The sequence below is a fragment of the Aptenodytes forsteri genome, unplaced genomic scaffold (assembly GCF_000699145.1).
Source record: "Aptenodytes forsteri isolate BGI_AS27 unplaced genomic scaffold, ASM69914v1 Scaffold258, whole genome shotgun sequence".
NCBI lineage: Eukaryota > Metazoa > Chordata > Aves > Sphenisciformes > Spheniscidae > Aptenodytes > Aptenodytes forsteri.
This window is the reverse complement of record NW_008795250.1, coordinates 2,909,570-2,931,387: the sequence shown is the minus strand read 5'-3', so window position 1 is coordinate 2,931,387 and position 21,818 is coordinate 2,909,570. Positions and strand designations below refer to the sequence as shown.

Here is a 21,818-nt window from a genome sequence, read left to right as displayed (position 1 = left end):
TACATATATTATTATAGTAGATATTATAATATATATATTATTTCGGACTTTTATATGACACCTGCAATGCAGGTTTTTGTGTGCTTTTGTGTGTGTCTATATATATGTACACACACACACAATCTCCCAATACTTGCAAAGTACCACCACATGCTTTCCTCTAGCTGCTATTTGGAGAAATTAAAAATATTTACTCATTATAATTTTTCCTGGAAAGCGCGTCCCGCTGGGTAGCAGATGAGCTCTGCCCCGCGCACGTGGCAGAGCGGTGCCTGGTTATGGCCGCTCCTCTGCTTGCTGCCGCCATCACCGCGCCTGCAATTAGCAGAGGCTTTTTGCAGGGTGATTGCGTGCATGCGTCCACTTCTGACTAACAGCTCCAGGAAAAAATGCGATGGAGAGGGAAGGGAGCGATCCAAAACACCAAAGCTAAAACAAAAAAGAGCAACGAAACGCAAAAAAAAAAAAAAAATTGCAGGTTGCGTTTGGCAGCGTGCTGGGATTAGATCACCGTGAATCCCAGCTTTAAATAAAGCTCAAACATGAATTTCCTGACTAAGGTAAAAAAGCCTGGCTCAAATTTATGAACTGCTGGCAAGGTTACCTCTATCCCAGAGGCCTACAAATACCAAGAAAACTCTGGCCCAGAAATGCAGAGTTCAGCCTGATAATTCAAATACATTCCTCTGAGCATCGCCATTCCTGCAGCCGTAGCTGAGGCAATAAAGAAATGAACTCCAATACTTCCAACTTCACATTTTTCAGAGCTTTAAATTAAACCATAGAAGTGTATTTCTAAAGCTTGTGAAGTTTATTTCCAATGAAGAAGTGGATATAAGCCTTGTAGAGAAGGTTGTTTTAAGGAGGTAACCCCAAATCTTCCCCGGCTCCGTTGGATGCAGCCCACTCCACCAATATTTTGCGAACAGAAAAAAATAAAATAAAATAAAATGGAATTTTCTACTCTTCAGGACAATCTTCTGGATCTCGTTAATTAAAGGATAATTCAGTTTCACAGTGACATGTGTAAGCTGTAAGAAGAAAACCCCACCTGAACCCCACACTTCCCCGTAGGAGAGACTCAGCGCTACCCCTTACATCTCCCAGCCTGTATTTAAGTTTTTCTGAATGCAGAGAAAGCAGTAATTCTTCAAAAAAATTATTAAAATTATTAAAGTCTGCTTGGTCTCTTCTTTATTTTTTTTGTTTCTTTTTTTCTTCTTTTTTTTTTTGTTTTGTTTCTTCTCCAAGCACGTCAGATGCTTCGCTGAACTCCAGAGAGATTAGATCTGCTCTGCTTCGGAAAGCGGTCGAGCATCGAGTATTGGGATACAGCTCCCGACCTTCCACGCCAAACCTTTGCTCCCCAAACTTGCCATTTCTCCAAAAAGTTTCCAATTTCCTCGGTGATAAAGCAGATTGAAGTTTTAATAGTTTGCCCTTATCTTGGATGTGAGCATTTTTATCCACGTGTTTTCATTCTCATTTGGCATCCCTCCCACGGCTCCTTGTCCAAGATTTTTCTCCCGATTAAAAACCATAAGTAAGCCTGCCTATTTTGGGACAGTCAGTAAATCTTTGATCCCTACTACAAAGTCGCTGCATAGGAATCCCGTTTCTCTGTTCTTATTCCCTCTTATCAAACACGAGGATATTAGAGATCTGGAAAACGCTGGCAAAAAAATAAGATCTTTTTTATTGCATTATGGCCAGAAATTGCTGAATTTTATGGCTGGACGTTTCCCCCCCCCCCCCCCCGGCCCTTTTTTCCCCCCCTTTTTTTAATTAACAAAAGTCAGCCTCATCCCCAGCATTTTTTGGTACACATACCCCTTTTTCTGAGACCTGTGCTCTCCTTCTTCAAAACCTCACTTTCCTGAAAGTGGTAATGAGGGGAGGGGTCAGTTTTAAACAGAGTTTCTTACTCTGAAAAGGTCTTTTTAAAAATTTTTTTTTTTTATTCCCCCCCCCCCCCCCCCCGAAATTCGTATTTTCTTAGCGTGTGGCATGAGCATTTCTTTAAGTATTTGCATAGGAACTGCTTGGAAACCACCACATTACACCCTGCTACCGGTCTGCCCATAACAGCATGAACTGGTCCACATTAAATTAACCATCTTGGTAAATGCAAAAGTATTAAATATATCCAGTAATTAAAATCAGAAGTAATCACAATTACTCAGATCCCTACTTCTCCTATAGTGAATTATATGGTTTCCTGGTACCTTTTAGAATGGAAGTAACTGACAGAATTTGCTTTCATGACTATAAATAATGTTTTTCGTAACAGCCAACCACCCTGATTTGTCTTGTGCTGTGCTAAATTTTCAATTAATTTGATTCTTAAACAATATTGTACCATCTTTTCCTCTATTCTGGCTTTATTTATGGGCGTTGGTAGGGCTAGGACTCTTGAAAATGGAAATACATCATTTTAAAAATGCTCTGCTTTTACAACAAGGAAGATGAAATTATTCATGCCGCAGCTGACAAGCACCAGCATAGGTGGACGGCAGCTATATAACATCGACACCGTTCATTTTATCAATCGTGTCGTTAAGACCTACCAAAAACTTTAGCTTTCACGCAGCCATAAGACGCATTTTTATGAAAATCCTTACTGGGTTAGCAGCACGTGGTAGAGCCATCCGGGTGTAGGCCAAAAAGCAAGCGGCATGCTGCTGTTCCTATGGTGCTGGCTGGAACAAAGGTAATTTATGGTAGTCATCACAAGCTTCACGTAGTCAAGCTGACCCCCAAAAACCCATCCAGATTTATTAGACAGAGATGGCTGCCAATTTAGGAGATCCCTGAGCTACAGATGACCGAAAGTGGTGGGACCGGCAGGGAAGCCTCACCCCGCCCTGCCTAACGTCCTCCCAGGGATGGGATGAAGGATGAGGTGAAGCCTTCATCGGGCTGAGTGCAGCCATCCCTGTGGGCAAAGGAGGAGGACCTCACTCTCCAAGGCTCTTCTCTGCAAAACAGAGGTGGTGCTCACCTCATCACAAAGCTTCACAGGAGCGAGCAGCGATGCACATGGGACACCAACCCTCCCAGTGATAGAAAGCTTCGTTAACTTGTTGCTCACGCTGACGCAAAATGGACATAATTGTTTTTTTAAAATGCTTTATAGGTCCTAAAATAAATGACCTGCAAAATGCCTCTGCTGTTTTAAACTCAATAATAACTCTTAAGATTCAGCTTGTCCTTTCATCATCTCTATCACAGGCTTTGCCCGTAGAAGTCCGAATCCCCAATCACTGTGACAAAGCCAAAGGCTCAGCTGTCTGGCACGACGTTTATCCCTCATCCATCTTAACTAATCGAATAAAAGCGAGTTGCAATCGGCTGCTGCAGTTAAGGCAGATCCTTTCCGCAAACACGGGAAACAATGATTTTATTTGCCTACCCCAAACTGCTGCCATCAGTTTCAGCGAGACTTGTGCAACGTGGGTTTGGGGAAGGATTGTTCCATCACCCTCTGTCACACACTCCGCTGAGCTTTAACTTAACCTCTACATAATATTTAAACTTAGAGGCTGAACAAATTGGAGCAGCTACCTGTCTATGTTTCGCTATATTACCTTACTTTGTTTAATTGATTTCTGTTGAATTCGGCAAAGCTACTTGCTCAAAGCAGGAGGCACTTGGTTAAGCTTCTTTATATCTGGCAGACGTTGGGACCGCAAAGCAAATGCAATCTTCTCCAAGCTGCAGAAGAGATGGTCAAGACCGCTCATCCCGGCAATTCTTGGGTTTAGACATTTTCGTTGACACAACCCTAAATGATGATGACTATTCACACCGATGCTCGTGCTCTACTTGCAGTCATCAATGAACGCATTGACTTCTCTCTTCCTATAGGAAGCATATGGGGAAATAAGGCGTATACATTGCATTGCCACAGTGCTGTAGTTGGCTCAGGAGGTCTTCAAAGGGAACCTCTTGACCCCCCCACTAAATCCACTTCAGTTTCTATGGTCCAAAACTGCTGCGATTCAAACTAAATCCTGGTTGTAGGCAACTGAGGTCTGCTGCTGCAGGACCAGATGGGAGCTCATCCGCAGTAAGACCCTGGAGGTGCACACGTGGGCTCAGCACCGGCTGCTTCCCTCCACACAACGGCTCCCTGTTGTGCTGAACCACTTGCTAACGTGTATATATAGGGTGTATACGCACATATATAATGTATCTTTAATTTCCATCTAGGACAGCTAGGTACTTCAGTACCTTTACAAATACGATGCTTGAAGACCTGTCCAGGCTCATACTGGAAAGCAAAGTAAAGAAGAGGCAGGAGCAAGTGCCAGCCACGTGCACCAACTCCAGAAGTAACCCTCTTCCTTCAGATTTATATACATCAACAATCACTGGAGACATTAAAAGGAAAAAACCCCTAAATAATCGCATTTTCTCTGTCTCTCCACCATATAAAATAAGTGACAATAACAATTTCTGTGCTCTAAATAAGAAGGGAACACCTCTCACATTTGAAGACACTGAGGACAGATTCAGAAAATTTTATTTACTGCCTTGGGAAACAATTTGTTCAAATTCCCGGAGCTCAATAATACACCATCACCTTGTCATTGAGCAGACAAGAGAGGGTATTGCTCCTCGGGTGGCAAAACAAAATACACTTACGAGAGACATTTAGTGGAGAGCACTCATGTTTTGTGCCTGGAAAAGCCACGGGGACGGCAGAAACCAGAAAAAAAGGCAAAATCTGTCAACTGCTACCTCTGGAGCTGAGCGTAGTCCCTGTCCTACAAAGGCTCCTTGTTCTCAGGCTCTTCTGTTCCCCACCAAGGGCGACCAAGCTGCAGCACACCACCTACCTGGCATCCACCCAGCACCCAAGCCCAGCATGTAAAATCTGATATGGGTTCCCCAGCCATGAAAGAAGTCAAAAGGGTCTCAGTAAATAGTCCTAAAAAACAAAATCTGTATTTTGACTGGGAGAAGAGAGGAGGGAAAGAAACAAAATCCCTACTAGAGCATTAATTTCTCATTCCGTGAGTAGAAAAATAGAGTGCCGTATTAACTACGCACATTAGGGATAAAAAGTCTGCACCTCGGTTATCGATATTAAGTCCTCATGGAAGCCGTACTGGACAGTAGCAGCACGATCTTTGATCAAAAACATGACTTATCAAATAGTATAATGATAACGTAGCACTCTGATAAGTATATATAGTGAAAAATGAAACAAAAAGCTTTCAGAGAAGAGGTCCTTCCTTCATGCTTTATAAAACGTGCACCTTGATATTCAGGTTTAAAAAAAAGCTTAATACAAAACCAAGTAACAGATACAGTGGTGCAATAAGTCAGTGGAATATTTAAAAAAAATGGTATTAAGGAAGTCAGTCGTTCTCTAATACCGTATAATGCTGAGCATCATCTGGGTTCGCTATGGTTGCATGCAAGCATGAAAACATGGTCCCCACTCAGGTCAGACTCAGGATTATATTTTATAGATCTATAGATATCTACATAGATAAATATCTATTAAAATATCCAGATATCCGGATATGTGGGGATCCAGATATCTATAAAATCTAGATCTCTAGGTACAAAATATCTAGATATAGATCAATAGAGGGAAAAGTGAAACCCTAAGAGATTAGAGAAAGAAAACTAAAGAAAAGGATAAAAATGGAAGGGTATGAATGAGAACAAATGGCAAAACAAAACAACTCCCCCAAAAAGAGATGGCGAGGAGGGAGGGAAAAGATGGGATGCTTGCATGTGCATGTTCAATAAAATGCTCCCTGTAAGGCAAGCGCTCCACCCAGCAAAGGTGGGGTTTTATTTAGCATTTCCCTCCTGGAAACAAAATAGCTGCTAATTCTTAAGGGTGGGAAAAAAAGCATAAACCTGCTTTAATAACTAATCCATTTTCCTGCAGTCATCTCAGGTCAGAAATAACCATTTCTGTCATTTAAGCACAATAAACTGGATTTGGTGGTGACAAAATGTTTGCTGAAAATAGCAAATAATGAAAAAAAAAAAAGAAAAAAATTAAACTCAGCCACCGATACAGCCAATCTGGATATTGCAGGAAGCCTCTAAAGTAAAAAGATTGAATAATTCAGCATCAGAGAAACGGATGAACAAGACATTATTTGATACAGAGCCTGAAACTGTAAAATATCCCCAGCTAAAGAATAACAGCATTTTGAAAGCGCTGGTGAAAAGCATTTGGTGCATGAGCCTTGCTGTATGACTCCTTTGTGTCACTGCTGCCGGCGGAGGCCTGCACAAATTCTTCCCACATTAGGCATCATCTGTATAATCTCTGTGCGCTGCTCCCTCTCTAACCTTTCCATGCACTGGGGAGGGAAGAACGCAAGGCGAAAAAATCCTGGCTGCTGCATTAAACACCTACCCCAAACTCAGACCACGCAGGAGATCAATAATAACTGTATATATTATCGGTTAAAAATGATCAAAAGGGAGTAATGAGCAGAATAACAAGTCTTTGCCTCTCCCCTTCATAGAAATCCATTTTTAAGATCTAAAACCTCTAGAGCCACAAGACACAACCTAATGACTTAAAATCAGTGTCTGAAACTGAACTTCATGAACTAAATCAGATCTGTTTTTTCTTAAAGTCCATTTTAATGAAATTTGGTTACCTCCCATTAATGCTGTTCCAAGTAGGAAAAAAAAAGGGAATAAACCCAAAGTTTACCTCCCATTAATTGCCATTCCAAGTAAAAATATGAACATGTTGGATTTGATAATGCCTTTTCTCGCAGGGAAATAACTGCACCGTAATTTGCTGTATAAAAAGGGCATCGCCTCATCGTGACTACGCACTGCAGGAGTTAACGGAACGGGATCTGCTGGCAGAACTGGGTCCTACCTGGGATCACTACAGGTCTTGCATGCGTCCGGCCAAATTGCCTGGGAGAAGCAGTGGAGGATGCATACACATTTAGCTTTAGCATCTCCACGTTGTCCAACGCCAGTCGAATATACTGAAAGTCCAGGACATGCCTGATGATTCTAGTTGATTGATTTTTTTTATCTCCACTCAATAGCTCTTTGTTTAACTCTGGAAACATTCAGCAGCATCGACTGAAATTTTGGCAGCGCGGTATCATTTTCACTCGCACCTAACAGCGGCCAGCTCTTCAGCTGCTGCTGAGAGAGCTTAATTCAGTTGGAAGGAGGCTGTACATTACCACAGCAAAGTCCTACAAAATAAATTTCAATATCTTTTAGTTGCTGCTTACATTTTCCTCCAACAATCCAACAATCAGGATTAAAAAAGAAAAATAAGAAAAATAACAGCTTTTAGACTTCTAGACCTTAAGATTGAAGCTATAACTTCCCCATACAAGCAAAACACACATATTGTGTAATATTGCTCCAGAAATTAAATTCAAAAGTAATTCCGGTTGCTGTTCCGAAGGTTTCTATGCAAACCACCGCCTATTGGGAATGCAAATAGCATTGCCACCACCACAAAAGGCTAGCTGCAATTTTTTCAAAAGCAATTCAAGCAATCAACTCCTTTTTTTTCCCCGGCTTAGATGCTGCAGATGCACATCAGCTGTGAAGGACAGCCACAGCTACCCTCCGCCACCAGCAGCGTTCCTCAGCCTGTCACAGAAACATTTCTTTTTGCTATTTTTTTTTTTTTTTTAAAGCACTTGAGAAATCCCCACTGGGATGTTTGAAGATGCATGTAAACAGCTGCTTAGAAAACATGTCTGGTTTTTGTAGTTGCCATCGCAGTACTTCTTGTGACGAACGAGACATTGAGAAAGTTACGGATGATAAAATGATCTGGTGCAGACTCCTTTAGATCTAGGCTCATTCGATACCTGTCTGGGGACCTTTGGGAATACCTGAGCCAGCGAGAAATTTGCTACTTCTGCGTTCTTGCTGAGAATTGAAAAAAAGGTAACATGATGGTAATAAATTAACTTGCATTCAAACCTCCCCAGGAAAGCTGAAGCATGGTTTATGTTTCGCTTTGCACCGAACACAGGAGGATGCTCACGTGCTGCATCGTGCACTGGCGCAGGGTGATGATCCCAGGGAGGGCTGGGGAGCAGCACACCTACATCCCACCTCTAAAGGTTTAAGTCTATGAAAACAAGCTGGGCTTCCAATATAAAGTTCATCTGGATGTTCCTAGCTAATCTAATTAAAGAGAAAACAGGGTCTTAAAACACCGTCCTAAGTTCACATGAACGAGTTACCTACCTATGGGGTAAAACAGCCCTGTGGCTAAACCCCAGTTCTCCAGGTAGACCACTCATTGAATCACAGAATGGTTTGGGTTGGAAGGGACCTTCAAAGATCATCTAGTCCAACCGCCTTGCCATGGGCGGGGACATCTTTCACTAGATCAGGTTGTTCAACCTGTCCAACCTGACCTTGAACACTTCCAACGATGGGTCATCCACAACTTCTCTGGGCAACCTCTTCCAGTATCTTACCACCCTTAACTGGAAGTCCTGTGATAACGACACTTTGGGGTTTTTTTAGAGCAAACCTTTAACTGTGGCTTTCAGAATTAGAAATGCAGTAGAAACACTTCATGGCCTGCATAAGTTGCCTACAGGAAGCTCCTCCTATTCCCCTCTCCAAAAAAAAGTGCAATTGTCGGAGTAAAGCGTTTGCCTGACCGGCACGCTTCCTCGATGCTTTCTTAAATAATATCAGGGTTGGCATCTAAATGAAAAACAAGCTACCTACGTGGCAGCAAAGTTATGCACCCTGGGTCCCTGATAGAGCATCAAGCTGAGCATAATGAAGTTTCCATCTGAAGTATTGAATGAAGTCTATCGGAAACAGAACTGAATTGCAGCACGTGCAACTCTTCCTCCGGTCACTACATAAAACAATTGAATTTGAGAAGCTCAGTCTTGAAACTAAATAGCCAGAGAGTAAAATTTTGGTAAGCTCAGCTCTACAGATACCCTGCTGAAAAAGCAATCTTCTATAGGGAAAAATGTGCTTTATAAGAAAATGGGGAAAAATACGGAAAAAATATAAAGAAAAACACCTTTTTAAACCAATTGGAACCTTGTTATTAGAAAAATAAGTACAGCATCTAAATAATACCATTTATCACAAATAAGTAATATATAAATATGTAAGTATTTTATAATATCATTTACCACAAAACAAAAAAGGCATATTGCAACCGCTCCGAGGAGCGTCGCTACAAGACAAGCTTGCCTATTAAATCCCATTTAAGGAAAAAGAAAATCCATAGGACTTATGTCAAATACACTTTAAAAGGACACGTTTGGTCTCAGTACACACCTCTAACTGCAGCCGCTGCTACATACAGCTGCTGGATAATACTACCACGTTTAGATGGCAGCAACAGCTTGCCTTGACAGCCATCCCCAAAAGCGCAATTTGGACAAGGCTCACAGGAATCTCATGCAAGAAAAAAAAGTCTCAAACAATAGCCTGGGGCTATTCAAAAAAAGGTAAATTAGGAAAACAGCAAAGCTGCAGGCCGGGGGGGGGTGGTGGAAATCATCTTAATTTTGTTCCACTTTCGCTCCTGCTGTGTGAGCACGACTGCGAAGGCATTCCCAGGAACGGGCGGTTCGGTGCAAACACTCGTGCTACCAGAAATGCTTTGCAAGCAGGGAAAGAAAAAGAGATTGACGGGTCCGAGTAAACTCTTATTTGCTGTGCTCTGTTCCCTAAATCAGAAGTCACAGCATGAAGAGGTATGTCACTGCCTCCTAAAAGACAAGCCTGAGCTGAACACCATTTAATTTTAAATACGCAGAGGGAAAACAAGGGGATCCAAGAAGGCGTCTGGAGAGGAGAAGAATGAAGAAAAAGAGGAAAAAGAAAAAAATACACAAGTTTGGCACCTAAACTTACAGAGAAGTGAAAAGTGTATTTCAACCACAAACGCAAGGCATCAAAAGGTCAAATCTGCAAATGGGTGGCAGGGTAACACAACCCTTTACAACAGATCTTCTCTGAAGATCCCTTTTTTAGGAAATTTTAGGAAGGGAAGGAAAAGCAGAAGTATGCACATTTTATCTTTAAGCCTGTGTGATTTGTGACTATTTGGGACTGGCGCTGGCAGAGCAGATGAAATTCTGGATTACCCTCACTTTCTCCGAGAGACCTGCAGGCAGCTAGAGAAGCACAACAGCAGCCGTCCAGCTGCCAGAGCGAAGGAATGCAAACTTCTGTTCCAAAAGCAAAAGAAATAACAGATATGATTCAGATTTTTTTTTTTTTCTCCTTAAAAACAGCTGCAGATCTTGCAAAAGGAAAGCAAAGAGGCTTAGTGTGTCCCTCCCCTGTACCTAATCCCAACACACGCAACAGTCCCCGGGAAGAAGTAAGTGCCCATCACCAAAGCAGCATTACCAGTAAACCGTTTGCGCTGCTGCCCTTCATCCAAGAGCCAAGCAAGTAGACTTAAACTTCCAATCCTGAAACACGGGGGTAACAAAGGGATCCTGATAACCGGGGATCTTCAAATTGCACCATCCTGAAATTGCTTGCACCCTCTCTCCCTGTTCCATAACATAAAATAACAGCAAGCAGAGAAAGAAAAGCAAAGAAACGCGCAGCTCACGGGCATCCTCTATTTCTTGCTTCCGGACACAAGCTTCTTGACCATAAGAGAAAGAAAAGCAAAGAAACGCGCAGCTCACGGGCACAAGCTTGTTTGACCATAAGCAATGACTGTAAGTCTGTATTGGGGGGGGGGAGATTTAATCTTTCAAGTAGGCAGAACAGTTCATTTATTTAAGGGACTACATCAGTGGACTGAGTGATGCTCCAGCCGTTTTGCAACTGGACTATTTTACCTATTCCTGAGAAAAGTAGAATTCAAGAAAAAAAACAATTCCCAAAACTTCATTCTACCTTCTCTTTCATGGAGACCTCTCTTCGCCGCGTCTGGAATCTAAGCTAGACAGAGATGCTCTCTCTGACACTACTTAAGAGAACTATAAAGCAGACGTTGGTCCAACAAGATACACTAATAAGCATACCAAAAACCAAACAGGCATGCAAATGTTTCAAATAAATAACAGGATTGGAGGTGGAATGCCAGAGTTTTCATATGTGTTTTCTTAAATTAATGTGGTCACCTAATTGGGTCACTGCAGTAACAACCATGAATTGCAGACTACCGGAGCCTGGTCTGATATTTTCTCATCGACTTCAGCAAGAAACAGCTCCATAATCTCCTGCACAACAACAGGGGAAACACTGGCGAGTGCAAGAACGGGGAGTCCGCTTGCCTGTGTGCTTTAGAAGAATTAACACACAGTTTCATGCAGACTGTCAAAAAAAAAAAAAAAAGCCTTTTTAATTTCTTTACCTTCAGTTTGTCATACAGCTTTGCGGCTTTTCAGGGCAAAGCCCATCCCGAATGACTTTAATCATTTGCTAACTTCAGATTAAATTAGCTCAACCCATTCTACCTGACGTGAAAACAGAAGAAAACTTGTTGGCTTTGCAAAATGAAGCTGTTATCCTTAAGCTATCCTTAGCTGAGACATCCACGAGCACTAGTCCTTCGTCTGATTCCCAGTCTTCTGCTGGTAGTCGAAGCTGACCCAAGTCCTCATTAATGGAAAACAGACACAGAGAGTAGGTATCTTTGTCTACAACTGCCAAAAAACCCTTTCAAAACAGAAAACAAATCCCCCCAAAATCCATGAGTTTTACTATCCTTTAGTCGAAGCCACTTTTTATTTTAAGAGAAGAAAACACAGCCATCAAGCCACCTCTCTGTACCACGGCTTCAAAGAACAACGGCACGGCTGAAGCTGACGCTCATGCCACCCACGTGCAGACAGGCTTTAACAAACAAAACTCTTTAACAAGCAAAACTGGCAATTCTAAGGAAAACCATTTCAAAGAGTTACGGGGCAAACTCAAGGCAAATTAATTAATGAATGTTTGTATCCCTTTTTAGAGTTTCCTATCTGCAAAGTTAATGGTGCAGTTCATCTAATCTCCTTTCATACACAGGAAAAGTCCTCATAATGTAACTAATCGCACTGGCCAAATCAAGTACTCGTGATTGGAAAACAGAATTTTGACCATGAAAGTTACCTTTGATCTCTTCCCCAGCTCAATGAAGTTGAGTGCACAGGAACTCCGTAAATACAACACTATCAATGTGCAATGAATTCTCTTTTCAAATGTACCATAAAGAAAGGCTACCGATAATTCAAGAAAGGCTTTTTCATTTCCATTTTCAAACTGAAAAATCACCGAGATATACCAGTATTAAGAAACACTTGAGTGAAAACAAAGCATTAATAAATTTGTCAGAAAGCCATTTGCGTACTTTTATTTTTCCTTTTTTTTTGAAGCAGGTAGGATTCTATAGGCAGAAACACAACCTTCTCTTATTGCTAATACTGTTGTAACTTTATTATCAGCATTTAGCAGATAACCCTGCTGTTATTATGACTAGTGTCATAATAAAACCCCAGCTACTTGGGGTTTGGTTTGGGGGTTTTTTGTACCGTTACAGTTTCCACGCTACTATCGTTTTCATCTTACCTCAAGCACTGGTCCAGCTCCAAGAATAATCTGTTCTACTCCGCTGGCAAATCCCTTCTGGCTGAGGGCGGTGAGGTGATGAATCAGAAAGTTGGTGCTCTGTGTCTTTCCTGACCCGCTCTCTCCCGAAATCACGATGCACTGGTTCTTCCTCCGCTGAAGCATGGCGTGGTAAGCCACGTCCGCCACAGCGTAAATATGGGGCTCCAGCTTTCCCAGCTGATGGTTATCGTACATCTTGACATATTTGGGGTTATAAATAGGTAGAAACTTGAACGGATTAATAACGATGAGGATGCTGCCTACGTAGGTGTAGATTTTTTCTTGCTTGAAGCGGTTTCTGAGATTTTCCAGGAGTGTTTTCTCGTTCAAGTCCGGCAGGCTGCACAAGTCATCATAGTCCTTCTGCTGCGGCTGGGGAAGGAAGCCACGCTCCACCATCCTGCGACGCTCCTCCGTCACCCGCAGCCAGGACTGGAGGCTCCCATAGTGAATGGACCCGTCCAGGTTCTTCTCCCGCAGGAGGAAGCGATAATCCTCGCCACTGATGCGGTTCTCCAGGGCCATGCGAGGCCACAGCATCATGCGCTGGACCGGGCAGTCCGTAGGGTTGAGGATCCATTCCTCCCCACCAAACTCCTTCACTTCGGCAAGGACGTAACATTTTGTTTTCTCGAGCTGAAGTTTATTAATGAGCGAATCGATCACCTCGGCGGCCGTGGAAGTTTTCCTGGCGGTGATGGGGCAGTAGATAGTCCCTTCTGCAATGCTCCCAGGGTATATGTGCAACGTGTACTCGCTATCCTCAAAGCGTCGTCTTCCTCCAACATCATTTACACTCATATTGGATCCTTTCCCATCAGTACCTGCGCTGCATAGTCAGGACCGTCCTGTATGGTGTCAGGTCATCATGTTAGCAACGCTAAAAAAGAAAAAAGCAAAACAAAAATAGGTTAGGCGTTTTACCTTGGTAGGGATCCCTGAAAAATGGCTGACGTGCACCATGAGATGCAATGGAACGACTCGAGTGATGATACCCACCACCTTAAGAAGGCAACTGATGATTCCCAACCAACATCTGAAAAGGGAGCAGGATTTTAACCCACCAAGCCTGTAATAAAGGTATTTAACACACAAATGCTAGCCACCTCAGGCTCCCTTCTACTCGGACACAACTACCCACAGCACCTCAAGCTTTTGCTAATTTTTCCCTGACTCTGAGGCATCAAAGATTCAAACAGACTCTGACTTTCAGTGTATTTTACGGAGACTAAAATCACAATTTTGTGAGCAACATACCAGACAGCCTACTGAATCAATACTGGCATTCTCCTCATGTCAAAAGTTGCTACAGCCTTATCACTTAATATTACCAAATAACTTATTTAAGAGTTAATGCCTCTATTTCCATGTTTGCACAACTTCATGCCAACTTAGGGAAAGCATCAATCAAGCTAACTGTGACTTTGGAAAACACCCCCTGACTTTCCCAACACTGACTTACCCATACACATAAATTACATGTTCTCTAACAACATCTAGAAAATTAAGCCTTTTGAGATTTTGAACAGTTGCATAAAATGCTAACTTAAAAAAAAAAAAAAAAAACTTTAAAATATCACCTTAAAGGCACACTCCAACCAGAAGGAAAATGCCTTCTTTGTCAATTCAAAGGCCTTCCTGAACACCGTTCAAAATGACTCTTGAAACACAGTGATTTGCCTAGTCACAAGTTTAAAAAAAAATTGAACTACTCAGTGGTCACAAGCTTCAAGTTCTCTCACATTGTAAATGGACACACGACTGCCGCACAGGCGCCTATCCAAGAGCGCACACTGCTGATAACGCCTGATGCTTTGCTCCAACACTCCTGGGATGAGGACCTTGTATCGACTGAATTCACCTACTCCTACAGCTGCTCCGAAATCCAGGCTGTGAGAAGAATCATCAGCTTCTCATGGGTGTGTGGTACACAACACCCTCCAATTTTTACTGCTTCACACTAGGATAAAATGACCATCACCTTCTCCTGTGGACCTCGTCCTTGCTCTAGATACGTTATCCCATGGTCCTGTGCCAGTGAACGGTAGATAAAGTCCTTTCTCTTCCTGTCCAGGAGATTCTCAACCCATCAGGATTCAAACAGTAGTACTTCTCCACCCACCAAGTCAACCTTTTCCAAAGGTGTCCATATCTGACATCAGATATGAAGTATTACAGCCAATCACTTGCACAATCGCACTTTTTATTTCCCTCATACTGCTTAAAAAACACAGAACACAGATCTCTGGCGTTGAAACATCAAATGCACAGGTAAGTTCTCAAACGTAATCACTACAAGGAGAAGACACCCCACCACCTGCCTCAAAATGAAAGCAATTCCAGAGTTAGTGGTCCTCAGTTCTCTACCAATTGGTTCTAACAAACTCAAAACTCCCCTTGAAGATGTTAAGATTTATTCCAATATAAAGACAAAAGGTAACTACGAAGAAATGCAGAGGACCCTCAGAGCCAGGATCTGGGCAATAAAGTGACAGATGACATTTAATAAAGATAAAAGGTTGTGATGCACACCCTAACATTACGTATCACATGGAGTTTTTCCTTGAGCACTGCCCCACAGGAGCGAGACCTGACGACTATGATAGCTCTCTGACGGTGTCAACAAAACGCTCAAGAATGGTCAAAAAACATGAGGTCAAATCATGTCAGGTTCAGGGAGCTCCTGAGTTTCAGCTATTCAGTGTCGGGAAGAGTACTCAGAGGAAGCATTTCACATGGTCGCCCTGTCCTTGCACTCCTCCCCAAGTACCCGGATCCAAGACCTTCAGCCCAAGCACAGCCACCCCATCACCTACACCCATGCAAGGCTGGGATTTGCAGATTTGTTTAATTTACTACAAGCATTTCTGAGGTCCCTAAATGAAAAGCATTCTTTTATGTTGTATTGTTTCTCGCTCCGATATTTCATTAAGAATATTATCCCCATCCACGCACTATTCAAAGCAAAGAAATTAATATGACACAGTGAAATACACCTGGCACGGATTCACGGCGCATTGCTTGGTAGCAGGACATATATTATATACTGGGAAGCGCTCCAGCTGCGTTCCTATAGGTTTAGTATAGGCACAGATGCAACAGGGATGATGTCAGTTAAGTGCTGGGTTGGGCTTTCTTTGTCTAGCTCTGTGACTCCAGCATCAGCCTTTCTTCAAGAAGTGGGGGGGGGCCAAAACCCAACACTTAAGCTAGATAATTCCTCACCAAGATTTTACTTCAAAAGCTTGCGACAAGAGGGCTGGCTATTTTTATTCAAGTTATCAGAGCATATCGAAGACTGCTGACTCACAAGAGAACTGCAAACAGGACTTTAAGTTGACCAACTTGAGTAAACTGACCTTCCCTTCTACCTACTCCCTCCCGTCAAATACTTGCAAGCTCAATACATTCTCTATAAAGCATCAGGCCACTCTACTCCACCTACCCAAAAGCTTTCTTCACTTCTCTATAGATGCTTATTCTGCATCGACTCGGTAGAATAAGGAACATCTGTGTCTTCTGCATCCAAACAACTTGAATCCGGCAGAATTGCAAGCCAAGCATGAACCCCATGAAGATGCTAAAAGCCCCAGTAACTCCGGGAACGCAGAAAAGCCAAGTCCTCCCCAAAGCCACTCAAATGCCAGAAGCTTCCCCTAATGACTAAGAAATTTAGCAAGGTCAGAAAGCAAAGAGGTGTTAATTTGAGCCTTATAAATCACAGGAGGCGTGCCACATGATTTATTTTTAATAATACTAAACATGTCTCTAAGTATTATGTTAGGTCAAAGAAACATTAATGAAGATAATTGCTTGTGGTCTCCCAACCGCTGATGCACATGAGCCTGGCTCTGCTCAACATCAAACACGCCTCTTGCGGACAGCCAGTTTTCAAAGCATTTTGGAGAAAATATTGCAATGAAACACGTGTAATTAGGTAATTAGCATATGTCAGGGAGAGAGGCTCCTAATGACAGCTGTTCAAGCAGGCTGTCATATTAGCTTTTATATGACTTTTTAAATTAACAGTATTTTTGCGTTTGGACGCAAAAAAAATAAATAGGGACATGAAAAGACCAAAACAAGAGTAAGTATTTCGCAACCCACAAATACTCACCCTATGCACTATTTTAATTAAAGGCATTTTGCACTGCTACATGTTTACATTTAAATGAGAGCATATAAAAAATCATGCTACATCTAAGCAGGCAAGTCATTGATATAAGAAAAGAAATGCTAACGTCTAACTGAAAGGGGATGCTTGTCTCTGTACCCAAGTAAGTAGCAGATTATGAGATGAACTGACTTTACCACCAAGCTATCGTTCAGCTGCTTCACTCATGTACTGGCTTTGGCAAGGATGAAGGCGGCAGTAACGGGATGCTGATCCCACGGGAGATGGAAACCCGGGGATACATTAGACCAGAAATAATTGCCAACTCCCGTGAACACTCTGGCCAAAATTTATGGATTATGCCTGTCTGCGAAAGGAAGAATTTAGGACATTTTAAGCCAATATACTTTCATCCTAATATTTTCTATATCCTTTCCCATTTTCTACATTTGAATGAAGATTCTTACTCAAATTGACCCTGCACGCTGATTTTGCTCATTTTTACTATCATAACGTAATTCTACTTGCAATGTAAAAAGCATGATCTCCAAACAAACATGAGGTTACAAATTAAGCCTTGTGTCCCCCTACATAACAAAATAGATTAATATTTCCAAGGAGCTCAGAGGCCCTTATAAAAATCACAATAATAATTGGATTACCAGCAGGTTGATAGAAAAAGCATACTAAATTTACAACGGCCAGCTAGGCTTTGTGCATACACTAAACTTGTAAACAGTGGCTTACATTTACATTATATGCGATCTTTTACTAGTTGACCACAGTTTAATACACATAAACACTGGTAGCAAATGTGCTTTCTCAAATTAAACATATATATGACCACATACAGTGAGCGCTCCTGCATTGGGGGCTGCATTTTTTAGCAAGCGTTATTCTGTAAGGGATATCAAACAAATGAGGATGCTCCAATTACCTTCGGAAAGGTAGTTGAAATGGAGGCTTTCAGTCATGCCATTTCTTATTTTTCCATTCAGAAAGACCAATCTCAGTATTTTCAGGGACAGCGTAAGCAACACGTGGCAAAAACCCAAAATAAACCGTCCACTGGAAGCATCAGTACCCGTCATAAATAATGTGTGACAGCTAAAGCCTGAAATCATGGACAGAGTTTGCCAAATATTGGATGATTTGGAAAAAATAGAGATTAGTGTCAGCGTTGAGGCTGATGAAGGGGCAATTCTGGAAGCAAAGTTCACTTGGTTTTATTATAACATCCCACAACCCAGACAAAGGACTACAAAAATAGTGAAACTTTCTCCCCGTTCCCAATCCTCAGGCAATCGTAACAGGCTCGGTTGCTCAAAACAGCCTGGATTTATCCATCCACTGGTACGTCAAAACGCATACCGTGTGGGGCAGAAATTCCTGAAATAGATAAACTTTAAAAATCTGATAAAGGAACGGCCAATTTAAACATACTTCACTGCTTAATCTGAATATATCGGCACAAGGGCTCTCTGAATTTCTCTCCTGCAGCAGCAAATAGCCTCGTGCTGCTGGTACCCGAAATAACACCCCCATGACATCAAAACTGATGCCAGACTGACACATCTGTGACAGCTGATGCTGTAAGAACTACCACACCCTAGACAGGCAGAAAGGCCCATGTAGATGCTCAATATCTTGGTTATTATTGCACAGTTTTACATGTCAGTTCATTTGATCATCTATATAATGCGTAACCCTCACCTTTTTATCATCTTTCTCTGCCGCGCTCACCATGTTTTTCTCTTCCCACCATTTGCTGATGGGAGAGAAACGTCATTATCGTCGCTTAATCAACTACGTCGGTCCGTCTCAAAGAACCTTGTAGTGGAAGTGCAGGAGGTGGTGCTACCTAAAATGCAGATTTATGGACCCGGGTATTGGTGTGGGGAGGGCGAGAGGTGTAAAGGGGACTGTTTTGCCGTAAAACTGCATGCAAAATCTCTGTAAAATGAGTTTTGCCCAAAAGAATGAAACCTCTAATGCAGGAAAAGTGAGATTTATAAGTGTTATAGTGAGCATAGAATGGTTTGGGTTGGAAGGGACCTCTAAAGGTCATCTAGTCCAACCCTTCTGCAATGAACAAGGACATCTTCAACTAGATTTGTAATCGCAATTCAGATTTACTCCTTCAAAAGGAATGATAAGCTTGGATGGGGAAAAAGAAAAACCCAAACCATCAGCACTCCAAGATTCTCCATATACAGAAGAAAGGTCTTTTGGATAAATTTCAGAGTAGTTTATTTGGACTGAAGCACCTAAGCAGGATGCCAATGGAGTGAGACGACCTAAATTAGAACAGAAAACGAAAGCAGGAGTGGAGACACGCTTGCAGATGCTCGGCAGCAACAGAAGTCCCTGCCAGACCTGGCACGATGGGATGCTGATTCACAACCGAAAAGCAACCCCTGTAGGCACCAAACCACCCATCTCTGACAACAGCGAGGACAAGCATGCAATGGCAGGAGCATCCCAACTACACCTTTTACTGCTTCGGCGGTTTCTTCCCTCTCCCCTTAAAATTTTCCATTTGGTCCCAATTCTGTAATCAAGAATTCTTCTCCCTTGTTAAATTCACTTCATCTTGCCCAGGAGTTCAAAACTAACGTGGGTGAACCTAAAAATCTGGTGTCCCTTCATTTCCTGCAAACCCAAATGATTTTGTAGATAAACCTTCTCGATGTCCCCAATCCAAGTCGGATTCATAAACTGGTTTTTGGCTGTTATTGTCAAGAGTCATAATAAAAGGAGAAACCACGCTTGGCCGGCATTAACCACCATGCCTCTGGTAGAGGGAAATATTTCTGCGAGTAGGGGTGATCCCACACTGTCATGCCTGTACAGTCAGAGATGTCTACTCAGCCTCCAAGGAGGATTCCCAGAATATAAGAGAAGAAGTTGTGAATACATAGCTCAAACTATGTAAATCGCTCCCAAAGATGTATAGTTGCCCACACTAAGTGTAACCTAAAACAGGTTGCAAGTGTTTTCTAAGTTGTTCCTAAGCTCACCAGCTTCTCCCGTGGCTTGAAAAATTGAGAAAAGTCCTAACAGGCTCATTTTTCCTGTGTTTTTCATTTTTATTCAGCACTTTAAGCAACTTTATCAGCTTCTTGTCTATCCACCTCTATACTAGAGGATGAGACTTGCATTTCAGCTTGTCACCTGGAAGCTTCTTGCTGTGCACTGGAGGTCAGTGGTCTTCTCTTTTGGAGATGGGCTCTGTTTACCCATACTTTGACAGACATTTCTTGCTATTTAAGAGACCCATGGGTACATAAAGCACCTCAGTAGGTGATACTCCTTCCCAGGGCCTGGAATTACCCCATGTCTGGAGGTTTTGATATTCCCCTACGGTCCGACAACCACTCAACGGTTCCTCTCCTTCTAGCAGCTGGAAGATGGGCGAGGTTGCCGCTACTCGTTCATCACACTCTTGCTGATGCATCTCATGTGGACATCTGTCATCTTCTACCAGACCTTTTAGCTGAGACAAAATGAAAGTGGGAAGAAAAAAAAGAAAAAAAAACTAAAAAAATTACAGGAAAAACTGTTGCAAAACGAAATTACTCCTAGAAGCTGTTGCAAATGGTTCTCACGAACGAGGAACTGAATTAGGATGTGAATAGTAACACAATCACTTACTCTTCCCCTTAAGGTCACCTTCTGTGCAGAGAATAAATCAGCGTCCGAGGAATTAATCAGGGCAACGCAGTGAACAAAGCTCTTGTCTGCAGGATTCCTGCCTTGTCAGCTGGAGATGCTACCGTAGGCATGGACGAGGGCAAAAAAAATTGAAAATAAAAAAAAAGAAAAAAAAAAGGACTACAAGAAGGCTTGGTGAGGTCTTGTGATTGAGGCGAATGAATGGGAGAAGTGATTTCCATCTTTGCTTCCATCAGCTTTTCTGTGTGATGCTGGCAGACCGAAAAAAAATGGTGCAAACAAAATCTTGCCCCGGACCGTTCCTCTTTCTTGAGCTCCCAACTTGAGTCACTGCATCTTGATTTCTGGAAGCGCTACCGTTCTCCCAAAACGTGCGTCCTACACATAAAGAGGGGCGGTGGTGTTAAAGTATTAAAATAATCAGCTTTTTTTGTGGTACTCGCTGAACGGCCGGCACTTGGAAGTTAATTCTCTCTGTGTCCCAGATCTTCATCGATGAAACTGCATCAGGGTAAGCAAGGATGCAAGAAATGCTGGGTATTTAGCAAAAACGCAGCATTATTAAAAACTTCGTTCTGACAAATGAGGACCGGTAACGAAGCCCGTGTCGGGCACTGTGCGCTCCAGCTGCTCCCATGGCTTTTTTTGCCAGAAACCAAAAAAATAATAATAATATAAAAAATAAAATTAAAAACAAACAAAAATAAAATCAAAGGAAATTGCTGAATCCTCTCTCAGGCTGCGAGTGTGGCACTCATTTAACTTAAACTTGCTGTTCTCATATTCCCTACGTGGCTAACAAGAACTGCAAACTGAATGGCAAGGACTAACAAAAAGCCAAGAAACTAAGGCAGTGCTTTGTGTATCCCAAGTGTTGGGAGACTTTCAGGGGAATGAATCATTGTTATAGGTTGTTTTGCTTCTTCTAATGACTAACTAAGCAGTCACTGGCCAGAAGCATGACAACCCTGTTCCAAATACCAAGATAAATTTGTCATATATAGAAGTGGCAAAATTACATTTACAGCTCCATCAAGTTTTACCAGATTAACTCCGGGCTCAAGCATCGTCGTCTGACAGAGCGTCCCTCACCAATACAGCAATTCTGTTCAGGTGAACAGCCAAAATATCCAATTTTCCAGCTTTGCTGGTTGGATTTGCTCCTTACAGGTGTACGCAGAGCAGTTCAGTCTCTGGAAAGCCAACTGGAAACAAACCTGGAGTTCATATCCCAAAAGCATAGATCACTGTCGAATACCACATTAATACAAGCGCAGAGAAGAACCAGCTAGCAGGGAGACGACTGTATAAACAGTAAGTGGACACAACATCTTCCAATTATCTCACAAGGCACATGCCTAGCTATTTATATTTTTGTTTGCAGCCAAAAATTTCACATATAGAGCCTGAAAAAGAACAGTGTTTACAATAAAAATCTTTTTGAAGCTGTTAA

The 21,818-nt window shown here is 42.2% G+C and overlaps 1 protein-coding gene across 1 annotated transcript in view; it reads right to left on the bottom strand.

Moving 5' to 3' along the window:
* The window catches only part of MYO9A (myosin IXA), a 152,997-nt gene extending 139,620 nt beyond the window's left edge, over positions 1 to 13,377 (bottom strand). Inside the window, exon 1 of the mRNA XM_009278887.1 lies at positions 12,535 to 13,377. Coding sequence (XP_009277162.1) covers positions 12,535 to 13,377 — 843 coding nt within the window. The remainder of the gene's footprint in view (positions 1 to 12,534) is intronic.
* Positions 13,378 to 21,818: the final 8,441 nt, after the last annotated feature.